We start from the raw sequence: 23,102 nt of genomic DNA on the forward strand, positions 1-23,102 counted from the left end.
TTTAAGGTAATTATCGATATGTATGTTCCTATGACCATTTACTTAATTGTTTTGGGTTTGTTTTTGTAGGTCCTTTTCTTCTCTTGTGTTTCCCACTTAGAGAAGTTCCTTTAATATTTGTTTTAGAGCTGGTTTGGTGGTGCTGAATTCTCTTAGCTTTTGCTTGTCTATAAAGCTTTTGATTTCTCCATTGAATGAATGAGATCCTTGCTGGTTAGAGTAATCTTGGTTGTAGGTTCTTCCCTTTCATCACTTTAAGTATATCATACCACTCCCTTGTGGCCTGTAGAGTTTCTGCTGAGAAATCAGCTGTTAACCTTATAGGAGTTCCCTTGTATGTTATTTGTCATTTTTCCCTTGCTGCTTTCAATAATTTTGATTTGTCTTTAATTTTGCCAATTTGATTACTATGTGTCTCAACATGTTTCTCCTTGGGTTTATCCTGTATGGGACTTGCTGTGCTTCTTGGACCTGGGTGGCTATTTCCTTTCCCATGTTAGGGAAGTTTTTTACTATAATCTCTTCAAATATTTTCTCTGGTCCTTTCTCTCTCTCTTCTCCTTCTGGGACCCCTATAATGCGAATGCTCTTCTTGCTTCTCCAGAGTATACTTTCTTTTTGAGTGCAGTGGAATGCTTACAAAGATCCGTCATATCCTGCACCATATTTTAAGACTCAGTAAATTTCAAAATTGAAAATTTTACAGAGTATATTCTCTGACTACGAATTGTCTAAATGTTTTAAATCAAAACACACTTTATGTAATAATAGCTCAAAGAAAGTTAACAAGAGGACTTAGATTATTTTTATCTGAATAGCAACAAAATACAAAATATCAAAATTTGTAAAAGACAGTTAAAGCAGTGCTTAGAGAGATATTTATAGCTTTAAATGCTTCTATGAGAAAAGATAAAAAGATTAAGAGTAATCATCATGCTCTTGATCTTGAGGAGTTAGAATAAGAACAAATTTAAAACAAAGTAAAAGGTAATAATAATAATAAATAATAGAATCGATGATGTTGAAAATACAATAAAGAAAATTAATAAACCAAAAGTTGGTTCTTTAATAAGGATCCTCTAAAAAGACAGATCCAGGACAAAAATAAAAGAAAGCACAAATTACCAATACCTGAAACAAAAGAGTGGATATATGTACAGATGCTACATTCTTTAAAAGGATACAGAGAGAAATATTATATAACTATTATGCCAGTAAATTTGGCAAGTAAGATGAAATTGATGAATATTTGAAAAACTCGATTTAACGAAACTGAGGAAATAACAAATCTGAATATATGTATAATTAAATATTTTTAAAAATCTCTTGACAAGTAAAATAACAGATCCAGATAGTTTCACTGTTAAGTTCTTTGAAAAAAAATAAATATCACATAGATGTAGAAAAAGCACAAAATTCAATCCAATTGATGATAAAATTCACAATATCCTAGGAGTAGAAGGGACGTTTCTTATTCCAATAAGGACATTAAAAATCCTGCCGGTGACATCAAAATTAATGGTGACTTATTGAATACGTTCCTTTAAGATTGGGAACAGGGCAAGGTGCTTATTCTCACCACCTCTGTTTAGCCTGGTATTAGATGTTGTAGATGGTGAATAGTTAGTAAAAGAAACAAGAGGCATAAAGATTGGGAAAAAAAGTAAAACTATCTTTTTTACAGATGTAATATGAATTTTTACAAAGAAAGTCATGTGAAATCTACAAATTGCTATAATTATGAAGCAAATTTAATCACAAGATACAAGGTTAATATACAAAAATTAATTGTTTCTGTCTACTAGAAAAAAATAAAAATCTGTTTACTAAAACATCAACAAACATGAAATAATTAGAATTTTTTGAAGAAGATATGCTGAAATCAACAAACTATTGCAGATATTAAAGAAGACCTAAAATAATGGGAGAGAGATACCGTATTTATAGGTTGGAAGGCTCAATTTAGTTAAGTGGTCAATTCCACCAAATTGATCTGTATATTCAATACAATCCTTGTCAAAATCACAAAGGGATTTTTGGTTGAAATAGAAAAAAATTTTTTAATATGGTAATATAAAACAGTGAAGAATAGAGAAATTAATCTTGAAAGAAAAGACCAAAGTTGGAAGACACATTTTACCTGCTTTCACAGGGTACTTAAAAGAAATCGTTATCAAGATTAGGTGATATTGATGTAATGATAGATAAATAATAAACGAACTAGATTGTAGAGACCAGAAATATCCACACATACGTGGTCAATTGATTTTTCCACAAATGTGACAAGAGAATTTAATGGAGAAAAGAAGTCTTTGATAATTGGTATTGGAACAACTAGCTAAATATATGAAAAACTAATACTTAAAAATTAGTTCTTACTTACGCTACATAAAAATAACTTGAGATGGATAATAGATATAAAAGTAGAAGCTTTTATAGCCTGCTGCAAAACTTTCATTAAACATAGGAGAATCTCTCTATGAACTTTGAGTAGACAATGATTTCTTAGAAATGACCCCAAAAGCACTAAATATAGCAGGAGAAAAAAAATGATATGTGAAACTTAATAAAAAATAAACATTTTCTATTAATCTATAAACAGTATTATAAAGTGAAGTGGCAAGTCACATACATATATCCGAAAAAGAGTTTGTATCCAGAATATATAAAAACTAAATATCAATAATAAAACGAGAAAAAAAGTAATAAAAAATGGGCAAGAGACTGTCTTCTACAGGGAGTTCATAATGAGTGGATAACAAAGGCCAATGATTACATGAAACTGGGCTAATATATTATTCAACAGGGAAATTCAGGTTACAAATGCATTGCAATAGCATTACTCATCCAGTAAAATGACTAAATTAAAAAGATGTCAATATCTGATGTTGGTGAGAATGTGGAGCAGCTAGAACTCTTTTACTGCTGGTGGGTATGTACAATGGTACTTTGGAAAGCAGTTTGGCAGTTTCTTATAATGTTAAACATAGACCCATCCTATGATTTAGCAATTACTTTCTAGGTATTTACCCAGAGATATGAAAACATATGTCCACAAAAAGATTTTACAAGAATGTTCATAACAGCTTTATTTATAACTCAGGACTGAAAACACCAGAAATGTCCCTTGATAGAAAAGTGAAAAATCATTTGTGGTATATTCACTGGATGGAAAGTGATCAGCAATAAAACGAATGATACATGTAACATCTGAGAAACTAAAAAAGAAGACCAATACAAAAGAATATATACAGTATGGCCCATTTTTATAGATACAAGGACAGGTAAAACTGATCTATGCTGAGAAATTTGAGCAACGGTTACCCGTAAGAAATGTGATTTGACTAGAGGTAGGCATAGGAGAACTTTCAAGGATGATAGAAATATTCTATATCTTTAATGATATGGTAGTTATATAGGTATTAAAACACATATGTCAAAACACACCTGATTGTACAATTATGGTCTGTGCATTTCATTATATATAAATTTTATCCCTTACCCTCAAAAAGTGTGAGGCTTGTAGAGTCAGATATTCTGAATTTGAATCCAGGTTGTCTTCTAACTATCAGATTTTAGGCAAGTTATACAACCTCACAGAATTGCAGTTGCATAAGTATTGTGGGAATAATAATAACCCCCATCTCACAGAGTCATGAGAAGAAAGTGAGGTAATATATGGAGAATATTTACCAGGGAGCTAAATGCTATCTTAATTAAAAAGACATGTCTTACCATAAAAAGAGACTATGGATTTTTAAAAATTATTATTGTAAACAAATAATTAATAATGAAGTCAAATGCTATTAGTGATGAATCAACCATATTACCAGTTAAACAATTTTCTGTCCTGTACACCTTGAGTATTTGAGGAAAACACATTGTCTTATTAAGAAGACACATTGAACTCATTTTAACTTTTTAGTATTATTTAGTATTCCTTAATATAGCTTATTGTCTTTTCCATCTTTGTTGTAAGACAGATAGTCCTCATATATAATTTTAGGCATATATTTTGAACTTTTTGGTTTATTGGGTTAAACACTATAAATATTTTTTATGGCTAAACGCCTTTTTAAACAAATAGTGAACTACAAAAATAACAGTGTCCTAAGTAATCTAAGCTTTATTAATAAAGCATATTTTCAATTTAGGTTACATCTAGGAATCACAAAATTTTAGGATTTGCAATAGATTATTGAAAGGGCATTTTCAAGATTTAATGTTGCTACCAGTTGTTATGTCATCTGGAGGTGTGCTATTAAATATGAAATATTTCTGATGCATTAAATCAATTAATGCCTTTACCAAACTTCTTTATAATGTTAATAAAGTAAATAAATCTTTATTTACTGTTTACAGTGTTCCCAGTAAGACACTGTGATACCAGTTGAGATATCAATGGAGAAGGAATGAGCTGGTGGACTTAGGATATTTGTGACAGTTTCTAGTTAATAGACCAGAGACTGATAATTGTTTATGAGGCCAAATCAGGTGACAGATATATTTTGTTCAGTCGGCACTGTGTTTTACAAAAATATTGTTTACTGTCACTTAAAATTGGGAGCTTTCCTTATGAATATTCAGATTTCTGACCTCATCTCACATATTTAAAATCGACAACTCTGGGTTGGAATTGTTCATTTCCACAAGCCAAAAATTAACTGGAACTGAGTAGCAAGCAGTTGCTTCCCTTTAGAGAGGGCATCCATCAGGTTTTCCACAGACACCACCCAGCCAACCTCATTCACGTTACTGCCAGGCTTAATAAACCCTCCTCGCTAAGAAAAGGAAGTAAGTAGCAAAGCAACAAGAAAAACTGCAGTTGGCACTATGATTTATGTAATAGGCACTAAATATTTGAGGAAGGGAGGAAAACAAGCTAGGGGAAAAAATGCTATGATAAAAGAGATGAGAAGTTGGATAGGACTCTTGCTTCCAACTTCGACGGCTATTCATTTAATTGCCAAAACATTTCTTTTTTATGTTGTGCATGGGTAGACTTTGAATTATTATGTTAGCTTAGACTACTTTGCTCATTTACTACACGTCTACCCCTAGACATTGCCCTTTTGAAATACCTCATGTTACCGTTTTTCTTGATTCAAAGAATAGCCTGACATATTATTATTAAAATGCCAATCTTTGTTTGGTTTTTACAAAGGCTGAAGAGATAACTTTAACAATCGGCCAAGCATTTGACCTGGCCTACAGGAAATTTCTAGAATCTGGAGGAAAAGATGTTGAAACAAGAAAACAGATTGCAGTGTTACAGAAAAGAGTGAGTAAACTAAGCTTGTTATTTGTGATGTAAGTACAGGGAAACTTGCATATCATCAAACAAATTTAGAAGGCCTGCCATTAAATTCCCCCCACACTGATTGGAACTGCTTTCACTGTGTTCCTATAATTTTTCATTCCTGATCCCCTGCACAGTTTTTAACCATTTTATATTGAATTCCCACAAGAACTTAGTGTTCTCATGTGACTTTGCTTCACTTCCTGATGCTTCTCATGGGGATCAGAGCAGCAGAAACAGCAGATGCTGGGTAAGTGGTTTCCCATGCAGATCAGATTCCTTTATAATTAAATTACACCCTTTCTCCACTCTCTTCAAAATCATCATAAGCAAGTTTCACTGTCTTGCAGTTATACTCCAAGATTATGGGTACAGATTGCACAACGCTACAAGAAAACACAGAGATGAGGTATTAGAAACATGAAATTTGCACACACATAAAAACATATTTTAAATTTAATAAGTCTTTCCAGTGACCTAGAATTCTATGATATATCCCAAGCTTTATCAAAAATAAATTTCTCCCCTGTGCACAAAAAAATACATTAAAATTTTAAATAATGTGAAATCCTATTCATGAATATAGCCAATTTAACAGCCAATATTTTCCGAGAACAAATGTCTGAAGGTTATTCAATAATCATTTGCTTTTTAGATTCAAGACTTAGAAACAGAAAATATGGAACTTAAAAACAAAGTACAAGATTTGGAAAACCAGTTGAGAATAACCCAAGTATCAACATCTCCAGTAAGTATATAGAATACGTGCATCTTTTCCTTAGAAATAAGATTTCATGGTGATAAAACATGTCTGGATCATCAGCTCTTCAGTATTCCAAATAATACTTTGGGATCAATCATTTTAAACTAAATGTAGATAGAGATACAAGGTGCTAAATAAGATTAATTTAAATGTTAAAATTACCTAGGTAGCTCAGCTCAGAGTTGTTTTTCCATGTTGCTCTTTTCTCTTTTCTAGAATAATTCAGCCCTCAATTTGGCCTTTTCCTCTTTGTGACATAATCTTCTTTCATTCCAAATGATTACTATTTACTGAAGCTGATTTAATGACTGAAGCCAATCTGCCCTTGGAGTACTGAACTTCATTATAGAAGCTGGACTGTTAACACGATCGAATTGGTTTCTTATAATACATAACAAGGGCTTCTACTGGGAGTGACAGAGTTATATACCACACACTAAAATCAGTGGTAGTCTCTGCAGACAACGCTCAATATTTTTATAGTTAAATTATTTACTTTTGGTTTATCACAGATTTGAAATCATTTTCTCATCTTAAGGTATGATGCCATTATTTGTGATTTTGGCTAAGGGAATTTTTTGAGGGGAGATAGAATTTAAAACAGTTGATACTTTTTTCTAAGCAAAATATACTTAGGAATTTTATTCTCTTTTAGAATCATCTGTACTGATATTCTCCATTAAAATGTATATTTTATTTTACATTTAGAAATTTTAGTATATAACTTTTGGCATGATACTATGAACTGAAACACAATTATAGCATTTACAAACTTCTGAAAAGAATTTTTGTTGCAAATTTTCATTTGCAAGTCGCTTTTGGTTCAATCTCTAGGCTAACTCAACGAAAACCCCTTAGTATATATATGTATATAAATATATTTATTGCTATCTACTATTAGACTATTTCACCAGTTTATTACCATGAAGAATGTTTCTGTAAGAAGTTACATTTTGGGTTTTAAATTTGGTGTGCCCTGGAAATGGGTCAAAAAACTTTTTTTTTTCTTCTAAACTCACACTTTTCCATCTTCCACACTGAAACAGTGGTATTTCCATTGCTTGGCATATAGTTTGTGACAGTGGGGTTGAGACAGCCAAGGTGAGAGAGGTTGGGAGTGAGGTTCCAATGTTGCACAGTGTACCTCTGTAATGCACAGTGAGGTGCCGGAGCATCCTCTTCAAGTTCTGGCTTTATTATAATATTGCTCCCTGTTTTTTCTCTTTACTACGATCATTATTTGCTTCTCATCAAGATGATGATATTTTCTTGCCTTCCCCATCACAAGGAACAGAGCATCAGCTCAAACTGTTCAAACTTCAGTCCCAAATGGAGCAACATTTTTTGGGTCTTGTTGAATGTCTTGTAAGCCATCCTGTGAAACAAATTAGGAGTATAAAGATAAATGAAGGAGAAGTTACTTTTTCAATCAGTCTTAATAAGGTAGTTTTTGCTGGAATTCATTGCATATGAAAAGTAGCTTTACTTCAGTCTTTATGTTTACAAGGGAGTAAAATAAGATCCATCACCATTTTGGATGCAAAACCAAAGCTTATTCATTATGTATCTTCTTTCTCTAGAAAGAGAACTAGAGGTATCATGTTAAGGGGCATGGTAGATTTGGGAAGAGCAGAGAGGTTTGGGACATGTTGATAGGACAGCACATCTGTCTTTTATCTCCTGAAAGCAGACACTGCCCTAGACTAGCACTGGGACAGCTGAGAAGGTGCGTCAGGGTTGGGGTTATGTGTGTGCACTGGTGATCTCACATGGTTACCAAGTCAGCTTCAGAAATGACAAAGGGCAGGAAGAATGAAGAAATGACACTGTCTTCAGTTTCCTGGACCCTGTGGCCTAGGTAGCCGTTAACAAGCTGTGAGCTTGAAAGTTGGTATGTAAATGAGCACAGACTATACGTGAGTATATTCATTTATTCAGCAATTATCATTGGTAGTGTCAGTTATATAAAAAACAATAAAATTATTCAAATAGCCAGTTATTAGAATGGATTAACTCTCCTAAAGTTGTCATTTAATAATTATCATAGGCATTGTGTTCGTCTCAGCACTATGTCTCAATAGAATGCTTAAAAGACTATATAACTAAAAGGTTGAATTAAAAAAAGAGAAATAATTTTCTCTAAATCATTCTTTTTCACTTAATACACATGTGTAGAAAATTTATTGCCTTGTTGATCATTATGCAACTAGCTCAAATTATAACTTTGCAATCTACTTATATTCTTTCATCGTAGTAATATCTTTGTCTATATTTTCTCTTTATTTTAACTTTTAAAAAATTACTTGTCTTATAACTTTTCAGCTCCTAAAGTCTCATTATGTGATTTTTGAAATTGCTGATGCATCTTCTTTAAGATTAAAAAATAGAATTTGATTCTTAAAAGAAAGTGAACTCAACATTTTAAAATTGCTAACGATACCTGATTAATTCAAATGGTTTTGAAGATGCTGTTATAGGTATTTATTAACTTGTTTTTAAATTTTTTTTGAAGAGAATATGCACAAATATTTTTTTGCCTTTCATTTTCAATTTTAGTTACGTAGCTGAGAAATAAATTAATATAATATTAAGTCCATCTATATTTCAACCTGTTAAAATGATCTCCCTCTTTTCTGATATTAAAAATAAACTAAAATATAGGGTGGATAGCTAGTGGGAAGCAGCCACATGGCACAGGGAGATCAGCTAGGTGGTTTGTGACCACCTAGAGGGGTGGGATGGGGAGGGTGGGAGGGAGGGAGACGCAAGACGGAAGAGATATGGGAACATATGTATATGTATAACTGATTCACTTTGTTATAAAGCAGAAACTAACACACCATTGTAAAGCAATTATACTCCAATAAAGATGTTAAAAATAAATAAATAAATTAAATTAAATTACCTACAATTATTTAGTAAGTATGAAATATTGCCATGCTCTTAAATATCCACTCTGCTGAAGGTTTGTTAATGATTCAAACTATTGATATTGAACTTGAAAAATAATGAAAATTCCAAGTAATTAAAATATAAATTTATAATACATGTACCTCTTGTTTAATAGTTTGCAATGGGTCTTCAGTAAAGCAAATTTCTGTAAAGTTAGAAATGTTTTGCATATGTTTTTTCTTATGAAATGTGAGCATTAATTTTACAGGACACACAGCTAGGACACCAAGTACCTCACAGAGTCTAGCAAAACTCATGCACAGTAAATGACTATTGGAGTTATAACTCTGGAAATGAGATTCTGTAGGTTTTGTTTGTTTGTTTTTTTGCTTGTTTTTCTCTCAGAGGACTGAAGGCTAGAATGCTCCAAAATTGCTAAAGTTTTCAGCAGTTTGTTTAAAGGATTAGGCAGCAATTAATATATTAATTGAAGGAGCATGGAAGTAAATTATGAATGCCATTATATACACTAAAATCACAATATAGGTGGGTTTGTTAATAGGATTAATTTGTCTTTAGATTCTCGATGGGTTTTCAGTGTGTAATGGTGAGAGGAACCCCCAAGACAGATGACTCTTCACAAATGACCAGCCCAAAACAGGCCTTAATTCTCTTGAGAGCCAAATTTTCCTAAGTTGCACAGAGGTAATTCTTTTGCCAACTCCAATTCGGAAGTGTTTCTCTATAAATAATTTACTACTACAATGTGGTTCATAAAAATAAGTACTTAATACAGTAATTTTCTGAAATATCAGAATTTGCTAGTCAGACACAATATAGTCCACATCAAGCAACTGCTAGTCAAAGTAAAATAGAAGATTTATCTCTAATCTTAGCTTAAAATAGTCTCTTTGAGAAGAGGGAGCAAAGAGAACAAAAGTAGGAATGGAATTTTGGGGGTTTTGTGGCATTAAAAGTATTGTAGAAAATGAAAATTTTGTAAATTACCGGTATGGATGCTATTTTTCTTGTCAGTGTGTGATGAAGTAGCAGATAAAGTCAGTTACGGGAAGAATCGGAAAAATAAGAAACATTTCTGGTAAAATTTGATTAGATAACTAAAAGGTCACACCAGCCATCTACCCTAGTAAGCAGTCCAAAGTTAAAGTTGAATTTCTGTAACATAGAACAATAGTTCAAAGGATCAGGTCTTCTAATAAGAAATTTCAGTCTTATAGATATTGATCCTATTATTCTATATTAAATCATAGATTAAAAGTGTGAGGCCCTGTTGAGTAGAATCTTCCAGATGGAGAGCCTTTGTAGTCTAAGGAGTCACTGTGTAGGTGAGAACATAGATGCATTTCTCTAGTCTCCTCAGAGGCACCCGAAGGAAAGGTTGCTATTTCTGAGGTGCTAGCCTGCCAACCACTTATGTATTATATACATCAATGTGAATTGGTCATTGATTTATTTTGAAGATGCAAACTAATTTTAGGTTCAAGCTTTTAAAGAAAATCTTCAAGAATCCTAAAAAGTTCTTTCAAAATTTACAATTGTGTAAATTTTAGTTTTGTTTTTATTTTTCCTAGTCCCACTAAGTCGTCACTGGTATTTTGAAATAGTAGCTTGGTGACATATTTTACATATTAAGATGCATATCACTTTGATTTTTATTTTCTCACATTTGCCAGTTGCATACATTTGATATAGTTGTGATCTGTTATGGCAGCTTGTAACACATTTGTTAAACATCTTATATGACCATATGATATTCTAGGCCCTTGGGTTTTAGCAGTATATGAATTGCAGCTGCCATGAAACTTACATAGTATGGGGAAAGACAGGGAGATGGGTAATAAACCCATAGCTAAATGAATAAATAAATTTAGAAATTTGGATCTTATATAAGATCCAAATGAGTAAATATGAATAAAATAAAATAGAGCAGAATCAAAGAGAATGGGCTTTTTTTTTAGAGACAGTGATCTGGGAAGCGCATTCTGAGAATGTAGCATTTAAACTGAGACCTGAATAAAAAGAAGTTAGTTAATACAAAGGGCTGAAAACAGTAACAAGGACTTTGCGCCTAGAGCATAGTGACAAAGAGGCAAAAAAATTGAAGAGAGTCAGAGGCTAGATTTTATAGGGCCCTGTAGGCCATGTTTGTTTGTTTTCTTTAATTGCAGTGAGAAGTTACTAAAAGGTTTTTAACAGGAGATTTGGGGATCAGCTGGCTGCTGTATGCACCATGGGCTGTAAAGAGGCCAAACTGAGGTTCCCAAAACTGTCTAGGAAGCTATCTCAGTAGTCTAGGAGAAGGAGAAGAGTAAATTGGCCTAGAATTCTATCAGTTGGGATGATGTATATAATAGCTTGATATATTTTGGAAGTAGAGCTTGCAGGATTTACTGATGGATTGGCTGTGGACTGTAGAATAAAAGAGGGTCAAGATTGCCCCTTAGGGTTTTATCCCGAGGATCTGGGCAGTGGTGCCATTTTCTAAAATAGATGTGACTTGGGGGAGGTGAATGATAACCAATCAGTAGTTCATTTTTGCTCGTGTTACTTCTGCCTACTGGGTGGCCGATGAAGACATTTATTAAAAGTTTGAGGGCTTCCCTGGTGGCGCAGTGGTTGAGAGTCCACCTGCCGATGCAGGGGACACGGGTTCGTGCCCCGGTCTGGGAAGATCCCACATGCCGCGGAGCGGCTGGGCCCGTGAGCCATGGCCACTGAGCCTTGCACGTCCAGAGCCTGTGCTCCGCAACGGGAGAGGCCACAACAGTTGAGAGGCCCGCGTACCACAAAAAAAAAAAGTTTGAATATTCAAATCTGGAATTCAGAGAAGAGGTCTGGCCTCATGATACAGTACTTGAGTTTAAAAGTTTACTCTTTTTCTATCATCATTTGGACTGTTGTTTATTGTTTTAGTTAATACACCCAGTATAAAATTTAGTGTGAGATTACAGAGTAGTTTAGTTCTAGCTAAGGAAAACAAAATACTTTTTTTGTTTTTGCTCAGGATTAAAATTAAAAGACGTTCCTAACTACAGAAATGTATTGTTAGTATATATCCCAAACCCTTTTTTCACTTAAAACCAATTCCTCATAATGAATGAAGGACTACTATTTTTCATTTTTTCATGTGTAAACTGATGTGCTGTTTTTAAACTTGTTCTTAGCAAACAATGCTTACAGGTCTCCTAAATATCACTTGAATGATTCAATCTTGGGTTCCTTTTCTGGCAAATGAAATATCTTTGAAAGTACTCATATTACATACGTCTGTATCATACTGAAATTGTGGAAATCTTTTCATTGGTTTTAGAAATTGGGTCTTCATTTTATACAGTCATTTAGATATACTGAGTAATTTCTGTTACTTGACTGTGCTGTTTGCTTTTTGCTGTGTTCTAGTGGTTTGGCAATAGATTAGAGGTTAGGTTTTCCACCGTTTGGTACTAATTAACTAGGAACAATCTGATTTCCATTTATTACATTCACATGGCAGTGCTGCCTGTATTTATATCAGAAAAAAGGGTTTATTCTGCCCTCCTAGCCTCATGAACGCCTCTGGAAGATTGTTCCATTATAAGATGTGGGCATAGCAAGTTAAATCAAATTGTTCTTGATTCTTGTGTCTGGATGCTTGCATTTCACTTTTCTGGCTATAGAAGGTTTTAACCAAATCAGGCCTTTGCCAGGAAGTGAAATGAATAAAATTGTAGTCCTAAGAAATACTGGACTTTCTATTGCTGAGTAAAATAAATGTCTCCCTTTCAATTAAATCAAGTGTTACTGGATAAAATTTTACCTTTACATAATCAACTGTGTGGCCACTGATTAGGCCTGATAGGACAAATTATAACCTAAAATGTGTATTTCATTGTGGGTAAATAAAACTGCCTATTTATCTTCCTCTGGGGTTTTCTCAACTGCTATTGAAGTCAAAATGGACAAGAGTAGATTGTGAGAACTCTCAATTATACAGCAAGCCAAATGTGAATCTTTAAACAAAGGCATAAATTTTAAACATGAACGTTGATTCAAGAACGTTTGTTGCCCACAAAAAATGATGACCGGTTCACAACTTTCACAATTGTTACTTGCACAAATGATGTTTCTAAAGAAGTAAACCCTGTCTAATGGGAAGAAAGATACTGTATTCCATTCTACTTCTGACCGTGAGTACCTAATCAAGTCATTTGATCTCTCCTTGTTCCAGTTTTCCTCTTTGTGATATGTGGATGATGATAACCATTTAACTTGCAAGGTTCTTGTAAGAATGTATAAGATAATAGGTCTTACAACTAAGAGATCAATGTAACCAAACTGTGTATCTAGAAGTCTGAAAAAATAACATACATGGAGCTATAAATTCTAAATTCTAGAAGTTATTTATCTTTTTTAACACCTTTATTGGAGTATAATTGCTTTACAATGGTGTGTTAGTTTCTGCTTTATAACAAAGTGAATCAGCTATGCATATACATATATCCCCATATCTCCTCCCTCTTGCGTCTCCCTCCCACCCTTTAGGTTGTCACAGAGCACCGAGCTGATCTCCCTGTGCTATGCGGCTGCTTCCCACTAGCTATCTATTTTACATTTGGTAGTATATATAAGTCCATGCCACTCTCTCACTTCGTCTCAGCTTACCCTTCCCCCTCCCCGTGTAATGCACTAGAAGTTATTTTTGAAGGTTATTTAAAAAGTGATGCTGAAAATGTGCCATAATAGTGAACTTCAAAAGAATGAATCAGCATGACAATACAGAAGGATTTGCTAGAACATTTTACATTACCTTTATATTTCCCCATCTTTAGTGTTTTTTTTAATAATCGAAGTATCTAATCTTTAGTGCAGTATTTTTGTTATAGTTTAGATGTAGTCAACATTAACTGATAGGATTCAAACGCTTTTATGACATTTCACCGTTGTCATATTTAGGCAAAGCTCAGAATTGAAATATTCACCATGGCCTAATGCACCAAGCCTCTACTTACTGAAAGAAAGAGCTATAAAATTACAACAACTATGAATCTCAAATATGGGCACTCATTATTAATATGTCTTAATAACCTAATAACTTCTGCATAATTAACATGTAATTGTTGAAGATAGAATTCCTCATTCCCCTTAGTATAATAATTCAGAGGCTGTGCATCTTCCTGAAGACCAAAGCACTTAGAATTATGAGCGTAAAAGGATCAAACAGTAGTGCCATAAACTTCTGTAGGAAACTCCCAAAATTTTGGTCTCTAGCCATCTGTCAAAATACTGACAGAAGGAAGGCCCAACACAAAAATATCAAACCATTTTCATCTGAACTATGTATTTCATTTCTTAAAAAAATAAATATCCTCAACCACTTTTTAAAAATGGAAGATTAAAAAATGACTAGTTCCTGAACACTTAAATTTAGACACACTACTCAAAATATTTATCCAGTGCCCAAAATGCCACTGTATGCCATTTAGGGGCTGTAGTCACATATTCTTATTTAATAAGTGTAATAGTTTGGTGCAGAATCAAATGCTATTGAAATATGTCTATATACTTAGATTTCATTCTTATAAGGAATCAGATGTAACATCTAATTCCCTGACTTGAATTATTTCTAAGTTAGGAATGACAAACACAAATGTTAGCAGAGCCCAGGCTGTGGCCTAAATAAATGTGTGAATTGGGCATGTGGTGGATTGAGGAGTTGGAGAGCAGACACCAACTTAGAAGGCACAGCTACTTGCGCAATACCAGTCAGTTATTTTTACGCAAGTTTGTGGGTCCACTTTCTTGATTTTCTAACTTCTAAACAAACTCTCTGGATTTTAGTGTACAACCTCTTAATATTAACCTGTAAGCAACTGAATCAAGACCTATTTTAAAGACCTATGAGACCCAAACAAAAAACCTTAGTTGACCAAATCTAGATTACTGATGACCCAAAGGAAAATTGTAATAATTAGTGTTAGAGTTTTAAACTTTAGATACCAAAATTATTATTATTATTATTATTTTTTGCGGTATGCGGGCCTTTCACTGTTGTGGCTTCTCCCTTTGCGGAGCACAGGCTCCGGACACGCAGGCTCAGCGGCCATGGCTCACGGGCCCAGCCGCCGCTCCGCGGCATGTGGGATCTTCCCGGACCGGGGCACGAACTCGTGTCCCCTGCATCGGCAGGCGGACTCTCAACCACTGCGCCACCAGGGAAGCCCCAAAATTATTGATAGATAGCCCTGCTTTACCATTTTGAAAGTGAAAATACTTCTTAATTGGGGTATTGAAATATTTGATTATTTTCATATTATATACATTCTTCTTTTATATAAGTATACTTTCTCAGAGGAAGTACGATACAAATATTAACACCATGATAAAACACTAGAGCACTTTTAAGTTAGGTTATGTTGGCCTTCAGTTTGTTTTGAGGCACCTGGTAAAGATGTTTTGATGAATACAAGTCATAAAACAATATAGAGTACTCCCATTTATAAGCCAAATGATACCAAGGACAACTTTCACTTGATATCCTTTTATTTTTTACTCAGTACAGACATCCTTATCAATTTATAGTTTAAGTTAAAAAAAGTTGCTGTAGTATACATTAAACAATAAATATTCATTGACATTATATGTCAAGTATTCTAATATGTTATACAGATTATTTTAGGAAAACAAAGTTTTGTCCACCAGGAGCTTCAGTTGTTACCTATAATTAAGTAAAAGGTGGCCACCAACTACAAAAGTTTACAGTGAATTATATAGACCATGAAATAGATCTTAAAATTATATACATAACATGCATACATGTATACATATCTATAGATAGAACACTATGGAGATCAGTAGGGAAAGCAATCATTATGTAACTGTATATGCATATTAATAGAGTGATAAATTACATAATTCAGATCATCAGAGACTTGCTTCCACACTGAATTCTTTCCTCAACTTAAATCTCTCATTTTACGCTTCCTTCTTTCCCCCTCTGCTTCCGGAAATGTGTGAAGAGGTGACTCCTAGTTTAAAGATTCCTTCAAAGTTGTTTCTCCTAACTATAATTTTAGTTACAACCTTTCACCATGAGGTTTATCAAAAGCCAGATTTATGTTAGCTGCCTCCAAGTCTTATTAGTGTTGAAAAATCTCTGCAGTGTGACTTGTAGCTGAGAAGTCTGGCTCCAGGTCAAATCCTCTAGGCCCTACAAAGTTACTAAGGCTTTCCATGGCAAGCCTCATGGGAGAAAGCTGCCCTCCCCACCCCAGATTCAGTGCACTGCTTGGAGGAGTTGTAGCCAGGGACTCAGCCCCCTTCACCACCCAGGCTGGCCACACTATTATGCATTAACTGCATTCCCAGCCCAGGTGCCTCCATTCAGAGGCCTCCTTATTGGAGGCCCTTGGCCAAGGCCTCTCTTAAGTGCGTCATCTTTTGGGGGCCTTGAAGATACATTTCTCCACTAGAATTCAGTTTTCAGTATTTTCTACTCCTAGTTCTTTTCCCTTTTCTTCCCCCTGCACCCCCATCTCCCCCTCCCCCAAAACAAAACAAAGCAAAACCAGCAGAAACCTTTTGTTCAGGGCTCCCTCCGGAGAGAGATACTGTCCTGCTTCTGTAATAATACTCCTGTGACCTTTGCCCAGTGCCATTCACTGGGGAAAAATGGGACATTGATGGAACCAGAACCTTCTTTCTGGCCTCTTGCTTACACTATCATTGTAAGTGAATAAAGTCTCAATTATTACATACTTTCATTTTGGTTGTTGTTTTAACTGACCACTCTGACATCTGGCCACTCAGCTCTGTCCAGCTCAGTACTTGACAGCAGCTTTCCATGATGTAATGGAAATAGCTTCCAAAAGTCATCCAAAGACTGATGTGCAGACCCAGTACAGTGTACTAGTTGCTTCTTATTATTTATGTCTCTGATTTACTTGAGATGCTTGACATTGCCCTCTGCCCATCCCCCCACAGTTTTACCATTTGGAACTTACTGTCTATAGAAAGGGCATGATGATTGGAGTCAGATTGTTCTGAATTTTGGCTTTGCTTCTTACATACATAGGAGTAGCTCATAAAGAGTTTATGGGCCTTGATTCCCCTATCTTTAGGATATAATATGGACGTAATATTACTAATACTAATACTTCAAACGGAGTTTTGGAGGATTCAATCTAAAATGTATGTTGTAGCCCTTTTGGAAAATTCTACAAAGTCTTAACTTATACCAGACTTTACTCCTACTGACATTTTTTTTTTTCCTTGTTGCTATCCTTCCTTTTTCCCATCTCAGTACACAGAGGCTCTCTCAGACATAAATCTTTAGGCATTTGTCATTTTTCTCTCCACTTTCTTCCTCTCAAGTCATATTGAATGTGATATTTTATTTAAATATCTAAAAATGTAATATTTCAGTGAAACATCATCCAATTAAACAATACAGAATCTGAAGACTCTTGCAATAGGAAAAAAATCTACTCAAACAATTTGTTTTAATTTTAGTAAAGTTATTTTGAAAGTACTTATCATTTTCACAAAATATCCTAATACATTTTCATATATACATTTTTCTTTTTCCTCCATGTCTTCTTTCTTCTCCTTAGTATATTTTTCTGTCATTCCTTTACAGCTGCTGCACAAAATGTCTGATCATGAGCAACACGGGTTTCAGAGATGCTCACCTTCTTTCTGGCGTAGAACTGATGATTCATCTCCCTGTCTAAATATTTCTTCCATTACTGTCACTCCTGTCAACTCGCCTGATTCCAGACTATCATTGGGACTGTTAATACCACCACCTTCTAAATGTGGCCTTCCCAAGCCAATCAGTGAGAGCAGCGTCCCAAGACCTCATGTAATTCGCTAAATAGAAAATTCTTTTTATTATCCCACTTATTTTTTTAATTCTGACAAAATATGCCATTTATATAGTAATGAAAAATATCAGGTATGTCTTGAATCAATGTGATGTGATCTGGGGCCCTTGTGTGCCATTTTTGCATCCTTTGGTCATCTGATATCAGAGAGTTTCTAGTAGAGAGTGGTGGTCCAAATCCACAAAAAGATGAAATAGGACAGGTACTTTCAAAGATCCATCAGATATAGCAATTGGGAAATTAGGCCATTGTTGAGACTGGCAAAAGCTATTTCAGTAGAGTTCAGTGAAAAGAGCGAAGTCTGGAATGATCTGAGTTGAGGGTTGGATGAAGTAAAAGGGCAAGAAATGTAATACCTCCTTCAAGGACCTCAGCTTTGAAGGGAAGGGAAAGAGAGATGAGAGACGAGAGGAGTAAAGAGGCACTGGGTAAAAACCTTTCTGGTTGGTTTGTTTTGACAACAGTCAAGATCTGAGTATCTTTATATCTTGACAAAGAGGAGAGAGATGGAAGCCAGGGGAAATTGAGAGAGAGTCTGATTAGGAGAACAACATTCCTGAGTAGGAGGAAAGAGCTGAGGGCTAAAGTTGCGTCCAAGTCTTTGGATAGTATTTGTAACTGATAGACTATCCGTTAAAGTTGAAGTAAGTTGCTAAAGAAAGGGAGATGACAGCAATTTTCCTGCATGAAAAAATGTACTAACAGGTTTATTAACTGAATAGCAAATCTATCACTCTTTACACACAATCAGCCTTTTTATCTTCACTACCTGCATCATCTGTGAATCAGTAAATAAATGTATTTTGAGAACACAAATTATAATATGAACCACTCTAAGCAATTTTAAACAATGTTCATGTTCTTATAAGAAAAATAAATTTTTCTCACTATTTCTCTCCAAAATGGGAATTCTCTTTTATCAATCCTAGCCCAGACTGGCCCAGATAACTTAATCATTTTGTGATTATAATTTATTTCACAAGGTAGCTATTTATTGTAGAAAACGGATGAAGTCTTATTCTAAGAAGAAAAGTCGCTTCAATGAATATAATAGTTGGCTCCATTACAGTTAGAAGTACAAATTAAAATAGACTTCTTAAAATGTTTTTTAAATCATTATCAATTGCTTTTGAATGGTTATATTTAAGATGCATCACTTATGTTCGGTTATTTCTGTCTAAATCTTGTAATCTTGTGCAAAATACATTACTGAAATCAAGGTTTTAGATAAACAGTTTCTAACATGTTTTCAATTCTCTGATATAAGTGGCAATTATTTCTAGATATACAAAAAATCCAACATATCTTTTATATCTGTCTAGAATAGTATTGTCACCATGTTTGCCACCATCTTTGAGAACATTTTTGCAGAAATTTTCTTGCCAATGAGCATTTAGTGTAAGTGGTTGAGTCATACGAAATTGCCAATATGTAACTATTTTTGATCTGCAGAATGGCAAGTTTATATGACAACTGCATTTTTTGTTGTGCTTATATATGTTTTATATGTGTATGAAATATTTAGCATTATAATGTGTCTACATGGAATACTACCCTAATTCATGTTATCTTCATTGCAGGCAGGCAATGTGACACCTAAGTCTCCCTCCACTGACATCTTTGATATGATTCCATTTTCTCCAATTTCACACCAGTCTTCAATACCTACTCGCAATGGCACGCAGCCACCTCCAGTCCCTAGCAGATCTACCGAGATTAGTAAGCTTTCTAAACAAATCAATATTCTTTGCTATATTTGTGTACATTTTAAATGTTTAATTAGCACTTTATGGGAAATTATATATCTTAACAAGCTCACTAAAAATTTTAATCACCGAAGAATTATGTTTATATATATGTGCCAAATTCAGTTATTTATATTTTACTTAATAATTGAGAGTATACTACTAAAGACATCACCATTTGCATTTGAAACTATTTTATGAAAAATGATATTTTGGTATAGTGTTAGTTACATCATATTACAAAACATGTTTATTGTGTTGGGGTTATATTTTTAATTTTTTTTAATGATTAAGAACAGTCCTGTGGTAATTATTTTAATCATTTTGACTCATCATTTAGAGCTCAGCTTAAATTTTTTTATCATAGAGTATATGGATAGTCTTAAAGAAATATATAAATCTATGAATTCCATGATTTATTTATTTATTAACCCTATGTAAGTGTTCTTTCTTTGATATCTACAAAGCTATAAATGCATTGCTTTTCTGATTTACTTTCTGTATATCTGGAAGGGACATAAAAGTCTCTCTCACGAAGTAGAAAGCATCTAACAGATGTTCATCATCAATGTCTTGACTATATTTTGCTCTGTGCCCTGTCACAGAAAGTGAAAGAATAGTTTCCAAGGGCCATGATCAGTCATCAGGTCTAAAGGGACACTGAAGAAAAGAGAGTTTTACATATTTTGCTTTATTGCATCCTCTCTGGTTCACATTTGAGATGTTTTCAATGTAACTCTGAAGTTTTAGCTTAAGGCTGTAAAGCATTTCAGAGCCTATAGTTTATTTGTTTCCCCTGCAGAACTCAACAAAGTGCATTGCACATTTTAGGTATTCAGTAAATTTCAGAGGACTAATTTGTAAATACAAAGTAATAACATTAGAACTTTAAAAATCAGTGTACAAAAATATTTCAATACGTTTGTTGAAATATAGTACATTTAATTTCTTCTGAATATATTTTGTGTCAATGCAAAATATTTTTTTCAAGGAAATAATCCACAATATACACGTCGTGGTGTGTTTTTAGAAAATGTTGTCAATATCCTGATATCATAATGGGGTATTTTTTGTCCTTAAGAGTGTCCCAGATCTCTTCCTTTACCACTGTTTTTTACTTCCTTGGACTACATCAGTGTTTTGCTCATTCATGTATTTAATTCAATGGGCATTTGTTTAGTACGTACGCTAGACTTGGGTTACATGCTAGAATTTGAAATATAAATTAGAAGTGTATCCAAAATGTCAGGTTTTAATCCGAGTAGAATATAAATTGAGAAGAGTGAATAGATTTTAAGATACTTAGAAGGAATAATCCATCAGGATGGTAACTGAGAGTTCAAACTCCATTATGATTCAGGATTTTGGACCAAATGTTGTTAATGGGAAAACTAGAGGTAGAGAGGGGGAAACTGATGAGTCTCTTTTAAACGTTAGTGAGTTTGAAATGCCTTTGGAAAATCTAGGCAGAGATGGTCAAATGGTTTTTAGGGATTTATTAATGAGAAACTGAAGTAACATCTTGCTATATTTTTTAGTGTCTATCTATACCAAATGCCAGAGTTTAGTAAATACAGCAGTATATCAATAGAAAGATCAGATAGATAGATACATAGATAGATAGAAAGAAATGGAGTTCTGATTACCACTGTATTATATCTATCTATCATTTATCTATCAATCATCTTCTTGTCTATCTATACTAACAATTTAAGGACAGATTGTTCAACTCAGTTTTAAATGTAAAATTGTCTAAAACTGTAATCCAATGGGGTTTTAGTAATAGGACTATTTCTTTAAATGAAATCTTAAATGTATTCATTCATTTATTTTTCTTTATATTTTAAATACATAAAAGCAGAAACCTACAAGATTGTTCCTTAGTTTCTCTCCTTACTGCCTGAGAACACTAGTAGTTCTCCAGAGCATAATTTTGATCTTCGAATATGTATCAGACTTTAATTAATTTGTTTAATATCATGTTTCCTAATTGATTATAAATTACATGAGGGAAGGTACTTGACTCTAAAGTCCTTTCCTCAACTGCTTTAATCCACTGCCTAGCAAAATGTATGGCACATAATATGTGTTCAATAAATATTTAGTGGATAAACAAAAGAATGAGTGAAGTATCACCTATTTTTTATTCTTTTGCTCTTGTATTAAATAATTTTCATGGCATTAATTACATAGCAAATCTTTTTAAATTGAAAATTGGACTTATTTGATTTTTTGTTATGAATTTTAGATCCATCTGAGCTGACCAAAATATGCCAAAGAGCTCTGTTATATTTATTAATTTGCCTGGTATTGATATGTCTACTTAATATGTAAAGTAGTACCTTCTTGACTTGTGGGGGAGTTGTGGACCCTTGAGAATATGATAAAAGTTAAACCTGTTCACTGAAAAACACAACATGCCCACTCATACAAAATTTTGCATTGCTTTTGAGGAATGTTAAGGATCCCTTAAGCCCATCTGAAATCTCTGGTGATTTTGAGTCCCAACTTTAGAAAACCTGTGTAATGAGAATCTCTGTTTCTCCTGACAACTCTATTTCCTCTTTATTAATTCATTTCTTTTGACAAGCATCTACCACATGTAAAGCATTGCTTGATGTGTTTGTGGTACGGTGGTAACCAGGATACACCTCCAAAGAACAGTTCCTCTTTTCTCTAAGTTCTGGTTTATTGCCTACAATAAACATCAGACTGAGGAAAATGTATAGTAACAACAATAATAATACCCATCAGTTATATGTACGGTGACAATAAATTTCCATTTGTTTAGGAGTACCCTGTCTTATATCTTTCATCCTGGTGAAACTTGGTAGCACTCCTTTCACTCTTAAAAGTATCTTTATTTGGAAGATAAATTATATGTCCTTCTTATTTATACAATACTTACCAGAACCAGGAGCTTCTAAACATTTTACATTTATTAGCTTAATACATGAATCTGAAGAGAAAAATTGTAACTAGAGAAGCAAGAATCTTTCATAATGGGAGTCACAGAATGATTTAGAAGATATAATAGAACTCAAGTAGCATAAATATTATTTCTTACAAAGCATTTAGAGAATGTAGTTTCCTGAAAAATGAAAGTCTTGATACATTATAAATTCCCTTGCCCATATATAATTTATTTTTTTTGTCAGTTAAGGCTGCATTTGAATTGATTCAGAGGAGAGAAATTTCTTAAATTAAAAAAAAATTTTAGGGCTTCCCTGGTGGCGCAGTGGTTGAGAGTCCGCCTGCCGATGCAGGGGATACGGGTTCGTGCCCCGGTCTGGGAGGATCCCACGTGCAGTGGAGCGGCTGGTCCCGTGAGCCATGGCAGCTGAGCCTGCGTGTCCGGAGCCTGTGCTCCGCAACGGGAGAGGCCACAGTAGTGAGAGGCCCGCGTAACACAAAAAAAAAAACAGGGCATAACTCTTCTTTTTTTTTTTTTTGCGGTACGCGGGCCTCTCACTGTTGTGGCCTCTCCCGTTGCGGAGCACAGGCTCCGGACGCGCAGGCTC

At 34.1% G+C, this 23,102-nt stretch overlaps 1 protein-coding gene across 8 annotated transcripts in view; it reads left to right on the forward strand.

Annotated features, from left to right (window-relative positions):
• GULP1 (GULP PTB domain containing engulfment adaptor 1) overlaps positions 1-23,102 on the forward strand; it is a 277,575-nt gene that overhangs the window by 245,956 nt on the left and 8,517 nt on the right. For 7 of the 8 annotated variants that reach the window (XM_028479919.2, XM_028479893.2, XM_028479892.2 and 4 more), the window contains 4 exons: positions 5,165-5,281; positions 5,955-6,047; positions 17,590-17,814; positions 19,417-19,555. In XM_028479919.2, the coding sequence (XP_028335720.1) occupies positions 5,165-5,281; positions 5,955-6,047; positions 17,590-17,814; positions 19,417-19,555 (574 nt within the window). The remainder of the gene's footprint in view (positions 1-5,164; positions 5,282-5,954; positions 6,048-17,589; positions 17,815-19,416; positions 19,556-23,102) is intronic. The other variant, XM_024115603.3, reaches the window with a different exon arrangement.

The sequence above is a fragment of the Physeter macrocephalus genome, chromosome 2 (assembly GCF_002837175.3).
Source record: "Physeter macrocephalus isolate SW-GA chromosome 2, ASM283717v5, whole genome shotgun sequence".
Lineage (NCBI taxonomy): Eukaryota > Metazoa > Chordata > Mammalia > Artiodactyla > Physeteridae > Physeter > Physeter macrocephalus.